The 13,764-nt window shown below is 48.5% G+C and overlaps 1 protein-coding gene across 1 annotated transcript; it reads left to right on the forward strand.

Annotated features, from left to right (window-relative positions):
* The first annotated feature begins 1 nt into the window (after position 1).
* HYOU1 (hypoxia up-regulated 1) lies at positions 2-13,140 on the forward strand. The gene is given in 24 exon segments (XM_010009018.1): positions 2-54; positions 422-500; positions 767-921; positions 1,016-1,092; positions 1,957-2,105; positions 2,107-2,138; positions 2,709-2,837; positions 3,559-3,742; positions 4,123-4,257; positions 5,110-5,192; positions 5,291-5,423; positions 5,747-5,934; positions 6,195-6,333; positions 6,417-6,477; positions 6,988-7,070; positions 7,225-7,413; positions 7,561-7,760; positions 7,925-8,012; positions 8,590-8,712; positions 8,828-8,961; positions 11,408-11,492; positions 11,973-12,225; positions 12,801-12,884; positions 13,079-13,140. Coding segments are annotated over 24 exon segments (2,898 nt in total).
* Positions 13,141-13,764: the final 624 nt, after the last annotated feature.

Below are 13,764 nucleotides of genomic sequence, written 5' to 3' on the forward strand. Positions count from 1 at the left end.
GATGAAGATTGCCATTGTCAAGCCCGGGGTGCCCATGGAGATAGTCCTCAACAAGTGAGTGGGTGCTTTTCCGGCCCGTTCTAGTGCCGGTATCGCGGGGGTGACGTGGGCAGTTCAGTATGCGTTACTGGGGCTGGAAGCAGTGCTGCAAGTACCGTAACTGGGCAGCGTGTGAGGGTACTGGGGGTCCTGCTAAGGCTGCTGTGAGGGTAGCAGTCTCATCCTCTCGTTCAGGGGTGTCTGCCTTGCTTCCTGCCCTTGTTGAGCAGCTGTGCAGTATCATTCAGGACAGCAGTTCAGGTTTTAACCCTGCGAGGTTAAAAAAACTTTACCTGAGGTTTTAACCTTAGCTGTCCTCATCAGAAGCTCCACATTCAATGTTCATCTGTTTCGAGTGGTTTGTTCCTCTTTTTCTATCCAGAGAGTCACGAAGGAAAACGCCGGTGGCTGTTTCTTTGAAGGAGAACGAGCGTCTTTTTGGGGATAGTGCCCTAGGAATGGTGAGAGCTCTTGTTGGTTGTGCCAAGTGCAGTTCCTGTATGCAGAACTTATATTCCCACTGCTGGGTCCTTTGAGTTGGGAAGTTTTATTTCTTGTCCTGTGCTTCTTTTCTCATTTTTTTCGTATGTTACTGGCTCTTTGTGTGCCAGTCTTGTGCCCGTAATCTCCGCACCAGTATTTTTTACCACATAGCCTGGGAGGGGTTTGTTTAAAAGCAGCAGAGCTGAAGAGGTGCGGCTGGGTGATGTGCTTTTTCTTTCTGCAGTCCATAAGGACCCCCAAGGTGGCATTCAGGTACTTCCAGGACCTGCTGGGTAAACGTATTGACAATCCACACGTGGTGCTGTACCAGTCCCGATTCCCAGAACATGAGCTGGTGAAGGACGAGAAGAGGCAAACTGTTATCTTCAAGCTGTCCCAGTAAGTGGCTGCTTCTGGGCTTTTGCAGCTGGGACTTTGGCTACCAGGCTTCCACAGCTGACTCTATTGTTGTTTTCTTCCCTGTCTCTCATAGAATGATACAGTATTCTCCAGAGGAGATGCTGGGCATGGTCCTGAACTATTCACGTGGTCTGGCTGAGGAATTTGCAGGTTGGAAGGGTTTAGCTGTTTCTTATAATATCTGTGTGCGTTTATATATCATAGAATTTGAGTAGAGACCTGAGGTGTCTGAAAACCCACAAATTTTGGGTCTCTTCAGCTGCAGACAATAAGCAAGAGCAGCTGTCAGGTTGTAATTTTTTTTCTATTCTGTTGCGAGTTTAGAGTTTTAATCTTGTTAGTGGGGGCTGGCACCCCAGATCCTACCCTGCCTTGCAGTGCAGGAACCTTTCTGGCAACCTCTGGTGGGAGGGGCGTTTCCTCACTTGCACATGTGAGCAGAGCAGAGGCACAATGGTAAGTGGCTGCAGGGGAAGGTGGAAGTGGCTCTTGTCCGGATCTGTGATTGTAATCCTACAATTAAGGAGCAAGACTTGCTCTCTGCTGTGAATCTTGCTAACAGATGCGTTTTTGCTGGTGTGCTGCCATTGAAATGCCACAGTAATGTAAACGGGGTGAAATTCATTACTGCTTGTGTTGTTACTAGGAGGTTGTGTGTTTGCTTAGTAACACCAAAGCCAGTCCAAAAACGTTTTGCTGCGGAGAGTGAATGTAATGTAGTGATAAAGTAAGGCTCTGTGACGATGATGCTGGTAGAAATCTGAGGCATCCCAGAGCATTTGAGTGTCCTAATGTGTGAAAGGGAAGTTGGTAGATGCCTGGCTTTGCAAGAATCAGTGATGCCTATGTGGTGTCAGCAGGGGATGGATTAATCCCTAACAATCCTGGATGCTGATGCTGCCTCAGAATTGCATTCTGTATGATGGGATGTACACCCTGGATTCTCTGCCTTTGCTACCGTCAGCCCGGGATAATGAGTCTGATAGAAAAACCTGTCCCCTGTCCCTCTTTCAGAGCAGCCCATCAAGGACGTGGTGATTACTGTTCCTGCTTACTTCAACCAGGCAGAAAGGAGGGCGGTGCTGCACGCCGCCCGCATGGCCGACCTGAAGGTGCTGCAGCTGATCAATGACAACACGGCCGTGGCGCTGAACTACGGCGTGTTCAGGAGGAAGGACATCAATGCCACGGCCCAGGTGGGTGTGGGGGTCCCAGCCTCCTGCCTGCATGTGGGGGAGGAAGTGCTGCAGGTACCATTAAAAGGGCTTAACTGTGAGGAAGTGTGCTCTGCTGGTCTCCTCTGCTTTCATGTGATTGTCAACAAGAGGAGGCGACAAAACGCTCAGTGACCACGTGGTGAAGCCTGAAAGCTTCTGGAGTGAGGGCAGGTTCTGGAAGTTCCCATCTTGTAAACTTGTGTTTGTTCCTTGCCCATCAGCCGGGATGGGAAGAACATTAGTGATTTTCTAAGATACTGGAAGGCCAACTCTGAAATATTTTATTTTATTTTCCTGAGGTTGAAGAAGCTTTTAAAGCACAAACATTTGTTTTCTGATCTGTGAAATGGAGGAAAAAAGTGTTCTAGTCACCTTGTGTCAAGCATGGCTCCAAATGTCTCCTGTGTTTGACCAAAGTACAAGTCCTGTCATTACTGTGTACAGCCAGGGCAGGGAGCAGGGAGTCTGGGCCTGTGTCAGGCTCAGACAGCTGTGGGTTCTGTCCTTGTTCATGGGGGATATCTGGGTGTTCCTCCTTCACCATCCTAGCTTCTCTTTTCAGAATATCATGTTTTACGACATGGGGGCAGGAAGCACCATTTGTACTATCGTTACCTATCAGACAGTGAAAACTAAGGACTTGGGAACCCAGCCTCAATTGCAGATCCAGGGCATTGGGTAAGAATTCAACACGAGTTGTGCAAAACCTACAGGTCTCAGGAAAGAAATCATTTGTTTCACAGCCTCTTCTACATGTGGGATGTCAGTGGCAGAGTGGGAAACTGGTAGTAATTAGTGATGATAATTCTGGTGTTGATGTATTGTGCAGAAGGTAACTGAGAACTTCCAGATGGCAACCAGTATGCTTAGCTTGCCTCAGGTTTGCTTTGTTTAGAGCCTCAAACCATTGTAGCATCATTCCATTTCCTATAATTTTACAGAAGTAGAGTGTGTCTTGAAAAAGTGGAATGTGTTTCTGAAGAACAGCAAAAATGCAGCGCAGTTAGTGTTTGCCAGGTCAGAAGAGGGCTGCTGTGAATCACCAGCCCATAATTTTAACTCCAAAACCTTTTTACTGCTGTTTTCAAGATAACCTGGGACCTGAGACATTTATCCTTTGGCTTCTCGGCTGTCTGACATACTTGGCTATGAGGCCTTAACCATAAGTGTAACGAAGTTTCTGGCTCAGGGGCTGTTGTGATGGTGAATCTTTATTTCCTTTGTTTCATTATAATGTGTTATCTTTAGGGCAACTGTCCTTCTACCACAGTCAGTGGCAGCTGATAGTTCAGCTGCTGCTTTTGACCGCTTGCTGTTCTGCATGTTTATGAAATGATACATGAAGTTTGTTTGTATCTCAATTTGAGTTGTTACATCTCCATTTGTTCATTTTGCTCAGGTTTGACCGTACCCTTGGAGGTTTAGAGATGGAGCTTCGCCTCCGGGACTATTTGGCCAAACTCTTTAACAAACAGCACCCGTCAAAAGACGTGCGGAAGAATCCCCGGGCCATGGCCAAGCTCCTGAAGGAGGCCAACCGCTTGAAGACCGTCCTGAGCGCCAATGCTGATCACATGGCACAGGTCTGACCTGCTGTCTTGGGGTTCCTTCTTTTTTTAGGGCTCAGGGTGGGGTTGGTTGAAGCACTGAAGAGCATCACTCCTGGTGTTCCAGGCTGGTGGTGGCACTGGTGGTGCCCTCAACTTCTTCCCGCTTGGTGGCACTGGTGATTGAGTGGATTGGAGGAGAGTTAGTTGTGTGAAGTTTGTTCCATAAATGTTCACTCTTATATCCCTGCTCCATCATGTCCCCTGGCAATGGTAGGGTTCAGATTAATTTGGTCAGGTCCCAGGAGCATTAGGGGACCTGGAACTTTCTGCACAGTGGGCAAGTTGTGCAAAGATTTTGCTTGGAGAATGCTCCACCAGTAATTTAATTCTGGCTGGTTTTTTTTCCTGGGCAGATTGAGGGGCTACTGGACGACATCGACTTCAAGGCCAAAGTCTCAAGGCAAGAATTTGAGGATTTGTGCTCTGACTTGTTCCAGCGAGTCCCAGGGCCTGTGCAGCAGGCTCTGAGAAGCGCAGAGATGAACCTGGTAGGTTTTTTAAAAAATGCATTAGAGGGCTGAAGTTTCTGTGTATGGAGCTGCTGTTGCATCATGACCAAGGCACTGGTGGCTGTGTTACCAGAGGTACAGATGTTTGCTGTTGGAGCAGAACAGTGTTGGTTTTGCTGTGAGGTTACTTGCTTGGTGTCCAGCAGGAGTGGGTTGTGGCTCCCTGCACTACCCACCAGAAACAAAAGGTTTGGAGGAGGGGTTTCTGTCTATGAGAAAACTTGGGCTGGAGGTGTGGAACACTGATCTTGCCTTTTTTTGTCTCAGATATTAGTTCTTGGTCTCAGTGGAAGTTTCTGGAAAGTGTCTGGAAGCAGAGTGATTGCTGTTCCGGCTGCTTCTTTCAGAGCCCTGTTGCGGGCTGCAGTTGGACCAAAGCAGTGCAGTGCATTGGGCAGACATGCTGCTTTGTTAAATGCTCACTTTCCAGGGTGCTTTAGGACATCACTTGGCTCTGGTATTCAGTGCCAGACACTGAGTCCACTCTCAGAGTCCAGGTTTCCATCTGTTCTGGTCCAGCTTGCTGCCTGAATCACTGACTCCTCTGGCCCTGAGCTGTCTGTCTAATTTTCAGTCGAGTCCCACATTTCAGGTGACTTGAAGTAGGGGTCATGCAGTCCCTGTTGGACAGACCTGACCCCAGATTCCCATGTTGTGGCTCGTGTTGGTGTATCTGAGGTCTCTCAGGCCCTGGCCTGCACTGGGGCATCAGGACATAGCACAGGTACCCTCAGAGAAGTGCGTGGTGACAGGGAAGGAGCGCTGGGGAGCCCTGAATTTAGCTCTCTGAAGTTGCTTTCTCAAGAAAAGGTGCTTATTTCCAATGCCTAGGATGGAATTGACCAGGTGATTCTAGTTGGTGGTGCCACACGGGTCCCCAAAGTGCAGGAGGTTTTGCTGAAAGCTGTTGGCAAGTGAGTATGCAAAGCCCCTTCTATTCCATGTCCTGTTGGTAAATTGCTGTTGGAGGCAGCCGCAGCAAAGCTGAAGTTTGTGGCTTTTCACTTCGCAGAGAAGAACTTGGCAAGAACATCAACGCTGATGAGGCTGCTGCCATGGGAGCTGTGTACCAGGCAGCTGCTCTGAGCAAAGCCTTCAAGGTGAAGCCTTTTGTTGTTCGAGATGCTGCTGTGTTCCCCATCCAGGTAACCCTTGGCTTTCTGAGTGCAGGGTGTGGGTAAACGGGCTGTGCTGGGAGGAGCCTTCTGGGTGACCTGTTAGATTCCTTTGCATAAAGACGTTATGGAGATTCTTCTGCCAATCCAGTAAAGAAAGCAGAGGAAAGTTGATGCTGGGGCAGAAGTGCTGTATCCGAGAAGCCAGGGACATAGAAGCATCTGCTGAAAAATACTTGCCTGTCCCCCAGATTTTGCACAAGGTGGAGCAGCCAAATGCTGCAGAAACCTCTGATGTAAGATGCCAAAGGAGGTTTTCTGTTGCTGAGGCATATTTTCTGTTTCTGACACAGGTGGAATTCACTCGTGAAGTTGAGGAGGATGATAAATCCAAGAGTTTGAAGCACAACAAGAGGATCTTGTTCCAGCGCATGGCGTCCTACCCGCAGCGCAAGGTTATCACTTTCAACCGCTACACAGACGACTTCGAGTTCTACGTCAACTACGGAGATTTGTCCTTCCTGAGCCAGGATGACCTGCGGTGAGTGAGGCAGAGAGCCCTGGGGCAGCACAACGTGCCTGGATGGAAAATGGCATCGCCAGGCAGGCCTCTGGATCCACATGGCCACCGCTGCCTATTTGCAGATCAGTTCTCCAAGTCAGGTGCTTCAGCAAACCAAGCTGTGCTGGTCCTTTACTCTGTGCAGTTGTTGCCCCAGGTGTGGCTCTGAGAAGTGTTTGACTGTTCTGCAGTGTTGTTATTCTGAGGTTTCTCTCTGCTTTTGTCTCTTGTGTCATCAGGGTTTTTGGTTCTCTCAATCTCACCACCGTGAGGCTAAAGGGAGTTGGGGACAGTTTCAAGAAGCATTCGGATTATGAATCCAAAGGCATCAAAGCTCACTTCAACATGGACGAGAGTGGAGTGCTGAGTCTTGACCGGGTAGGCACTGCCCTGTCATGGTGTTTGTGTATTTTCCAGTTCTGGTCCTTGCTCAAAGCTAATGCTGTGCTCCCCTCTCCAAGGTGGAGTCTGTGTTTGAGGCGTTGGTGGAAGACAAGCTGGAGGAGGAGTCAACGTTGACAAGTAAATGCTTAGATATTCATACTAACTGTTGGATTTACCTGTTGGATGTAGTGACTGAGATAGCTGCCACAGCTGCTCCTTTCAGGAGGTCTGTCTGGGGGGAGGTCCTGCATCCACAGCCCTGCAGTGTTCTCCCTTCTTGTCTGTCCTTTGCATTGGTTAGGTTTTAGAGCACAGACTTCCTGCAGAGAGGAGCTGGAAATCTGTGCATTTGGAGGAGAAGGGGTGATGCAGGGGCAGCTAATGCAGACACAGGTTGAAGCTTGAAGCTTTTTAATTGAAGCTACAAATTTCAGATCATACTCCAGCAGAGGTGGAGGCTCCATTTGCCTATGCATGTGAAAATGGAAAGTGAGGTCAGGGGAGGAAGTTTCTGGAGTGCATGTAGCTAACCACCAAGGGAGCACTTTGGTGATTGTGAGGGTGATGAGGGGAAGCAGAGAGAGCTGAAGATTAATTTCTTCCTCCTGGTTACACAGTAGTCTGAATTTTTTTGTCTCCCATTGACAGAACTTGGAAACACCATCTCAAGCCTGTTTGGGGGTGGTGGCTCTGCACCAGAAATTGGAGAGAACCTGACAGACCTGGTTCAGGTGAGCCCGGGGCGATTGCTCTGGACCTTGTTAAGGAGGCAGTATTAAAGGTGACTGGCAGCATGTCAGAGAATTCTGTTCTGTGAAACATTTGCATGTAAGTTTTACATTAAAACCAGTTTTGGTTTCTCCTTTATTTGCCTGTGGTGACCAGGAAGAGGAAGAGAGCCTGGCAGAAGCAGGTAAAGAGGAGCATGGGGAGAAACAAGACCAAAAAGGCAGTGCAGAAGATGCAGGTGAAGAGAAGGGAGAGGAGAAACAGCCTCCTCCAGGTCAGGCAGAAACTGCCCCTCCGAAAGCAGAGTCACAGAAGAAGGAAGAAGGCGAGAAATCAGAGTCTCAGGTGAGCATCAGATTGAAGGAGTGGGACTGAGGTTCCAGTATCTGAGAAGTGGAATTCTTCTTACCCAGTTAGTGTCCTGCCATGGGAAAAAGTTGCAAAATCTGCAGATCTGTTCCCTTGCCTGAGAATGCATTTTATCTGTTATAGGATCCCAAGGAAAACGGAGAGAGTGTAAAAGAGGAAGAACCGTCCAAAAGTTCCGGTGACAGCACAGTTACCAAAACAGAGGAAGAGAAGAAGATCAAAGCACCCAAGAAGCAGAAGCTTGTCCATGAGATCACAATGGAGCTGGATGTAAATGATGTACCTGACCTGCTGGAGGATGAACTGAAGAGCTCAATGAAGAAGTAAGTTTTAAATGGCTCTGCTAGGTTGAAGCTCTAGACAAGGGAAGTGAGTGGCTTTAGAGCAGTGGTAGCTCAGGTAGCACCTTTGTCCTGCTGATGGTGTTTGTGCTGTAGTGCTCTTCTAGAGAGACTGGCTACCTTTGATTTCTTTTCTCTTATGTTAGACTCCAAGACTTGACAGTGAGAGATCTAGAGAAACAGGAAAGAGAGAAATCAGCCAACAGCTTGGAGTCCTTCATCTTTGAGACTCAGGTAAGAGGGATAGAAAGACCTGAGAATTGCTGGAGAGCAGGTGGAAGAGTTCTGTGCAGCTTGGCTGTTTGGAATGCCAGGGAGCTGGGGGAGGCAGATTTGAAGAGCCCTGCTTTCATCTTCAGTTACTTTTTCTGCCACTATTAGGCTTCCCAAGCACACATGGACTTGGGAGGTTACCTCAGCACAAAATGAACACTTTTCTTCAGCACGTCTAGCGCATTAAACTTGGTTTCCAGTGTCTTTATGTACACTGAGTTTTGTGTTTTGAAACAATTGCACTTGGGCTGCAAAGAAGCTACAGCTTCTCAAGAACACTGTGCAGAAGAGGCAGCTAACGTTAAGTGCATGTGAAGTGATGGTTGTTGCAGCTTTACCATCATGTACCGGGTGTGTGTGTGTCTGTATACCTGATGTGTTGCTACTGGGTGCCTGGTAACACCAAGAGCAGGAGCTCAGATTTGGGAGGATTGAAGGAGAATCTCCTGGCTAGAGCAAGCAGCACTCCAGGAGTGCCCAGCCTAGTTGCAATTGGATGACCTTTGTTTGACTGGAGTCATTGCTTTGTTCTTTCCAGGACAAGCTTTACCAAGAAGAGTATCAGTTTGTCTCAACAGAGGAGCAGAGAGGAGAAATTTCCACAAAGCTTAGTGAGGCTTCCAGTTGGATGGAGGAGGAGGGCTATTCAGCCACAACCAAGGTATTGCTGCAGGTAGTCAGGGTGTTACGACAAAACCTGCACTTTTAACTTCTGAGGTTTAGTGTCAGACAGTGGGCAAACTAATTATCTCCTTTCCCCTCTCCCTTATTTGCAGGAGCTGAAAGACAAGCTTGCAGAGCTGAAAAAGCTTTGTAGGAACCTCTTTTTCCGTGTAGAGGAGAGGAGAAAGTGGCCAGAACGCTTGGCTGCCCTGGAAAGTCTGCTCAACCACTCGACCATCTTCCTCAAGTAAGAGCAAGCTGTTGAGAAGGAGGATAGTGCTTCATGAGACACTAACAGAACGTGACCAAATGGAATGTGGTCTGAAAGTCCCTAGTGCTTCCTGAGAAAAGGCGACCTGACCCTGCGTGCTGGTGCTTGGCTCTGCAGAGCCTCTTCACAGGAGCACACCAGCTCTGTTTGATCTGAGGGGACAGGATGTGGCCACACTGTCTGTGAGCAGATTTGTCCCTCTTGATCCTGCAGCCTCAGCTTTTCTCTCTATTTTTTTTTTCTCTAATCTTGTGATTGCTGCATTGCCTCTGTCTTTACTCCTGCAGGCTTTCCCCAGGAGCCCCAGATCCCTACAGCCCCAGAAGAAGTCAGGATAAAGGAGGAGTTTACCTTGGTAGATGAGGATTGGGTTAGGGATCAGTTGAGCAATCTGGACATCCATAAATGGATGGGTCCGGATGGAATGCACCCATGGGTGCTGAGGGAGCTGGTGGAGGTCATTGCTAAGCCACACTCCATAATCTTCGGTAAGTCATGGGCAACAGGAGAGGTGCCTGAGGACTGGAGGTCAGCAAGTGTCATTCCAGTCTACAAGAAGGGCTTGCTGCATTGCCTCTGTCTTTACTCCTGCAGGCTTTCCCCAGGAGCCCCAGATCCCTACAGCCCCAGAAGAAGTCAGGATAAAGGAGGAGTTAGCTTTGGTTAATGAGGGTTGGGTTAGGGATCAGTTAAGCAATCTGGACATCCATAAATCAATGGGTCCGGATGGAATACACCCATGGGTGCTGAGGGTGGAGGTCATTGCTAAGCCACACTCCATAATCTTCGGTAAGTCATGGGCAACAGGAGAGGTGCCTGAGGACTGGAGGTCAGCAAGTGTCATTCCAGTCTACAAGAAGGGCAAAAAGGAGGACCTGGGTAATTATAGACCAGTCAGCCTCACCTCCATCCCTGGAAAGGTGATGGAACAACTTGTTCTTGGCACTATCTCTAGGCATATCAAGGATGAGGGGTCATTAAGAGCAGTCAACATGGTTTTACCGAGGGTAAGTCATGTTTGACCAGCCCTATAGCCTTCTATGAGGAAATAACTAGGTGGATAGATGATGGTAGAGCAGTAGATGTGATTTATCTCTATTTGAGTGAAGCATTTGACACCGTGTCCTACAACATCCTTGTAGATAAGTTGATCAAGTATGGGCTTGGTGATCAGGTAGTGAGGTGGATCAAGAACTGGTTGAAGGGAAGAAGTCAGAGAGTTGTAGTCAATGGGACAGAACCCAGTTGGAGGTGTGTGACTAGAGGAGTCCCTCGGGTCAGTACTGGGACTGGTGTTGTTCAATATCTTCATCAACGACCTGGATGAGGGTACATTCTGTACCCTCAGCAAGTTTGTTGATGACAATAAACTGGGAGGAGTGGCTGGCACACTGGAAGGCTGTGCTGCCATTCAATGAGACCTTGACAGGCTGGAGACTTGGGCAGGGAGAAACTAAATGAAATTCAACAAGGGCAAGTGTAGAGTCTTGCATCTGGGGAAGAACAACCCCATGTACAGGTTGGGGGCTGACCTGCTGGAGAGCAGTGTGGGAGAAAGGGACCTGTGGGTCCTGGTGGACAGGAGGATGAGCATGAGCCAGCAATGTACCCTTGTGGCCAGGAGGGCCAATGGCATCCTGGGGTGCATTAGAAAGAGGGTGGTTAGTAGGTCAAGAGAGGTTCTCCTCCCCCTCTATTCTGCCTTGGTGAGGCCACATCTGGAGTATTGTGTCCAGTTCTGGGCCCCTCAGTTCCAGAAGGACAGGGAACTCCTTGAAAGAGTCCAGTGCTGAGCCACAAAGATAATGGAGTGGAACATCTCCCTTATGAGGAAAGGCTGAGGGAGCTGGGTCTCTTTAGCTTGGAGAAAAGGAGACTGAGGGGTGACCTCATCCATGTTTACAAATATGTAAAGGGTGAGTGTCAGGACGATGGAACCAAGCTTTTTTCAGTGATGACCAGTGATAGGACAAGGGGCAATGGATGCAAACTGGAGCGTAGGAGGTTCAAGGTGAATGTCAGGAAGAACTTCTTTACTGTGAGAGTGACAGAGCACTGGAACAGGCTGCCCAGAGAGGTTGTGGAGTCTTCTTTGCTGGAGACATTCAAAACCCGCCTGGATGCGTTCCTGTGTGATGTGCTCTGGGTGACCCTGCTCTGGTAGGGGGGTTGGACTAGATGATCTTTCGAGGTCCCTTCCAACCCCTAGGATTCTGTGATTCTGTGATTTTATGTTTGCTGGCTTGGTATTATTCCGTTCTTGGCATCCAGAGATTGATTTCTGACTCTGTTTCCTGCAGATGCAAAAGTACTAATTGGTGTGTGCAGTGGCTAGTTGTTATGATGATAACTGGTGCCGTAAACACAGAGTTGCCAAGGTACAGTGTTTGGTTTAACAGAAAGAAATGTTCTTATCTTCCAGGGGAGCCCGAATGATTCTAGAGTCTGACCAGATATTCACAGAAGTGGAACTGAGTACCCTGGAAAAAGCCATCAATGAAACCACGGTAATAAAGGACCAAGTGATTCCCGGGGTGGGGGGGGAGGTGGCAGGGTTTGGTGCTGGGCTGTGTTTCCAGTCTGAAGTAACAGGTCGTGTACTTTCACTCAATCATGGAGTGTGCATGTCTGGTTTCCCTGCCACCAGCAAATCTCTCTCCTTTGTTCTGGTGTTTTCCAACGCTCAGCTTCACTCCTGGCTATTTTGGGGTATGATGGTTTTTGTGCTGCCTGTGGATATTTGTCTCCAGGAGGGGTGGGTGTAGCCCAATAATTTTGTTGCAGTTTTTAAAGGCACATGCTGAGTTTTGAGGGTTCTGCCTCTTTGTTTTGTCCCATGTCTGGGAAACTAAGAAGCTGGTGGAAATAGCAGGGAGCAGTGTTATACTGAGTCAGATGTGATGTGGTGACTTTGAGATAGGGTGATGTACAGTGGTTCCTGGAACCAAAAAGCATCTGAAAAGCACCTCTTCCCTCTCATCCTGCAGACTTGGAAAAACGAGACACTGGCTGAACAGAACAAGCTCTCTCCTACTGAGAAACCTATCCTGCTATCCAAAGACATAGAGCTGAAGACAGCAGCCCTGGACAGGGAAGTGCAGTATCTGCTGAATAAGGCCAAGTTTGCAAAACCCAAACCCAAAAAGGAGAAGAATGCCACAAAAACTGATTCGGGCAAGAATGCTACAGCAACCTCTGAAACTGAGAGCACTATCCCTCCCACGGAGGGGAAACAAGAAGGTAAGGAGGGTGGGGAGCCTGTGCACAACTCCTAGAACATAATTACTGTGCGTGACACGCTTGTACCTCGAGGGAAAGGGAGCTAAGTAAGTGAAGACAATTATTAACTAGGTTCAAATGGGCCTCCTCTTAGTTTTCAAAGTTTGCTGGGAAAACCTAGGCATGGCAGTGTCCTTAATCCCTCAGCATTTGTTTATTTTATTTTCCATGAAGGAACAGAAAGTGTTTATAAACTTCCTAGGGTGGTAATCAGTCTCAGGCTGGTTGGCTGTCTCGTAAGGATGATAAGCCATCAGTTCCCTTCTGAGTGTCCAGGGCAAGTATTCAAGGTCATGTCCTATGCCAAGGAATAGCATGAGCTGTTGATGAGAAACATTTGGGGCTTAGATGGACCCCAGAAAATAATATATCACTTATTACAAGTTTTTAAGGTCCTCAGGTTCTGAGTGCCTTGGTCCTTTTCAGTCCATCCTGTTTGTCAGCAGTGTCCCCTGCCTGTTCCTCTGGCCTCCCCCTGCACCTCCTCTCCTATATATTCTTCCTGAACTTTTGTGCTTTTTCTACTTTAAACACAGACAAACCCGAGGATGTTGGTCCAGCCAAGGAACCTCCTACAGCGGAGAAAGTAACAGTAGACAACGAGCCTGGACCAGACTCTGGTGCGTAAATGTTTGTCTGGAACTTGGTAGCTGCCATGCAGGCTGTCCAGGTGCTTCTTTCCTTTCCCCTGCCTTCTGCACCAGAGACTTGAGGGTTGAGTGGAATATTTAATGAATGTCAGGGACTTTTGGCAGTGCTGTGTGTGCTGTAGAAGCTGCTATGGCGTGTAACTGGGTTTACTTTCATTACACAGGGTCCAAAAAAGAGAAGAAGACAGAAGCTGGAGGACAAAGCAGGAAAAACGACGAATTATAACACCCCTGAAATCCTGATAGTGTCAACATCTATTTATTTCATGGTTACTTTCTTGTTTTTGTAATGGACCTGGTTAGTCATTGCGTCAGTGGAACACAACAACCAGTCTGACATCAACATGGGATAGAGATGTAAATTTTATTTTTTCTTTCTGGGGACTTTGCCGCTACTAACTTAGTGAATTGTTTCTTTGTTTTCCTTCCGTGCTTCAAGGTGGCAGTGTGGCCACCGAGAGTTGTCTGGCTTCAGCATGGGAGTCACCACGGTGACTTTTCTGTGGAGGGGAGGCAGTGAAGAAACATCTTGAGCTTTAGGAAGTGGAACATAAACTGTGCCACAGCTCCTCTGGTGAGATAAACGGGCTCATGCAGGAGCGTGTAGCTGAGGTGGTGGTGTCTGGGCTGAAAGAAGTGGTGTGAGGTCAGCGGAGGGGAGATGAGCTCTGGTTTGGATTGGGTAGGAGGGAACGGCAGAGGCTGAGAAAGTAATGTTGGGGCGTCCGGTTGGGAGCACAGCAGCCGGTGACCGGGAAGGACCGGGCTCGGCAGAATGGAGCTGGCACAGGCGGTGGGTGTTCCCCCTTCTCCCGGGTGCGGGGCGCCCCCCCCGCCCCCCCCACACCCC

This window comes from Chaetura pelagica, unplaced genomic scaffold, assembly GCF_000747805.2.
Source record: "Chaetura pelagica isolate M959 unplaced genomic scaffold, ChaPel_1.0 scaffold650, whole genome shotgun sequence".
NCBI classification, from domain to species: Eukaryota; Metazoa; Chordata; class Aves; order Apodiformes; family Apodidae; genus Chaetura; species Chaetura pelagica.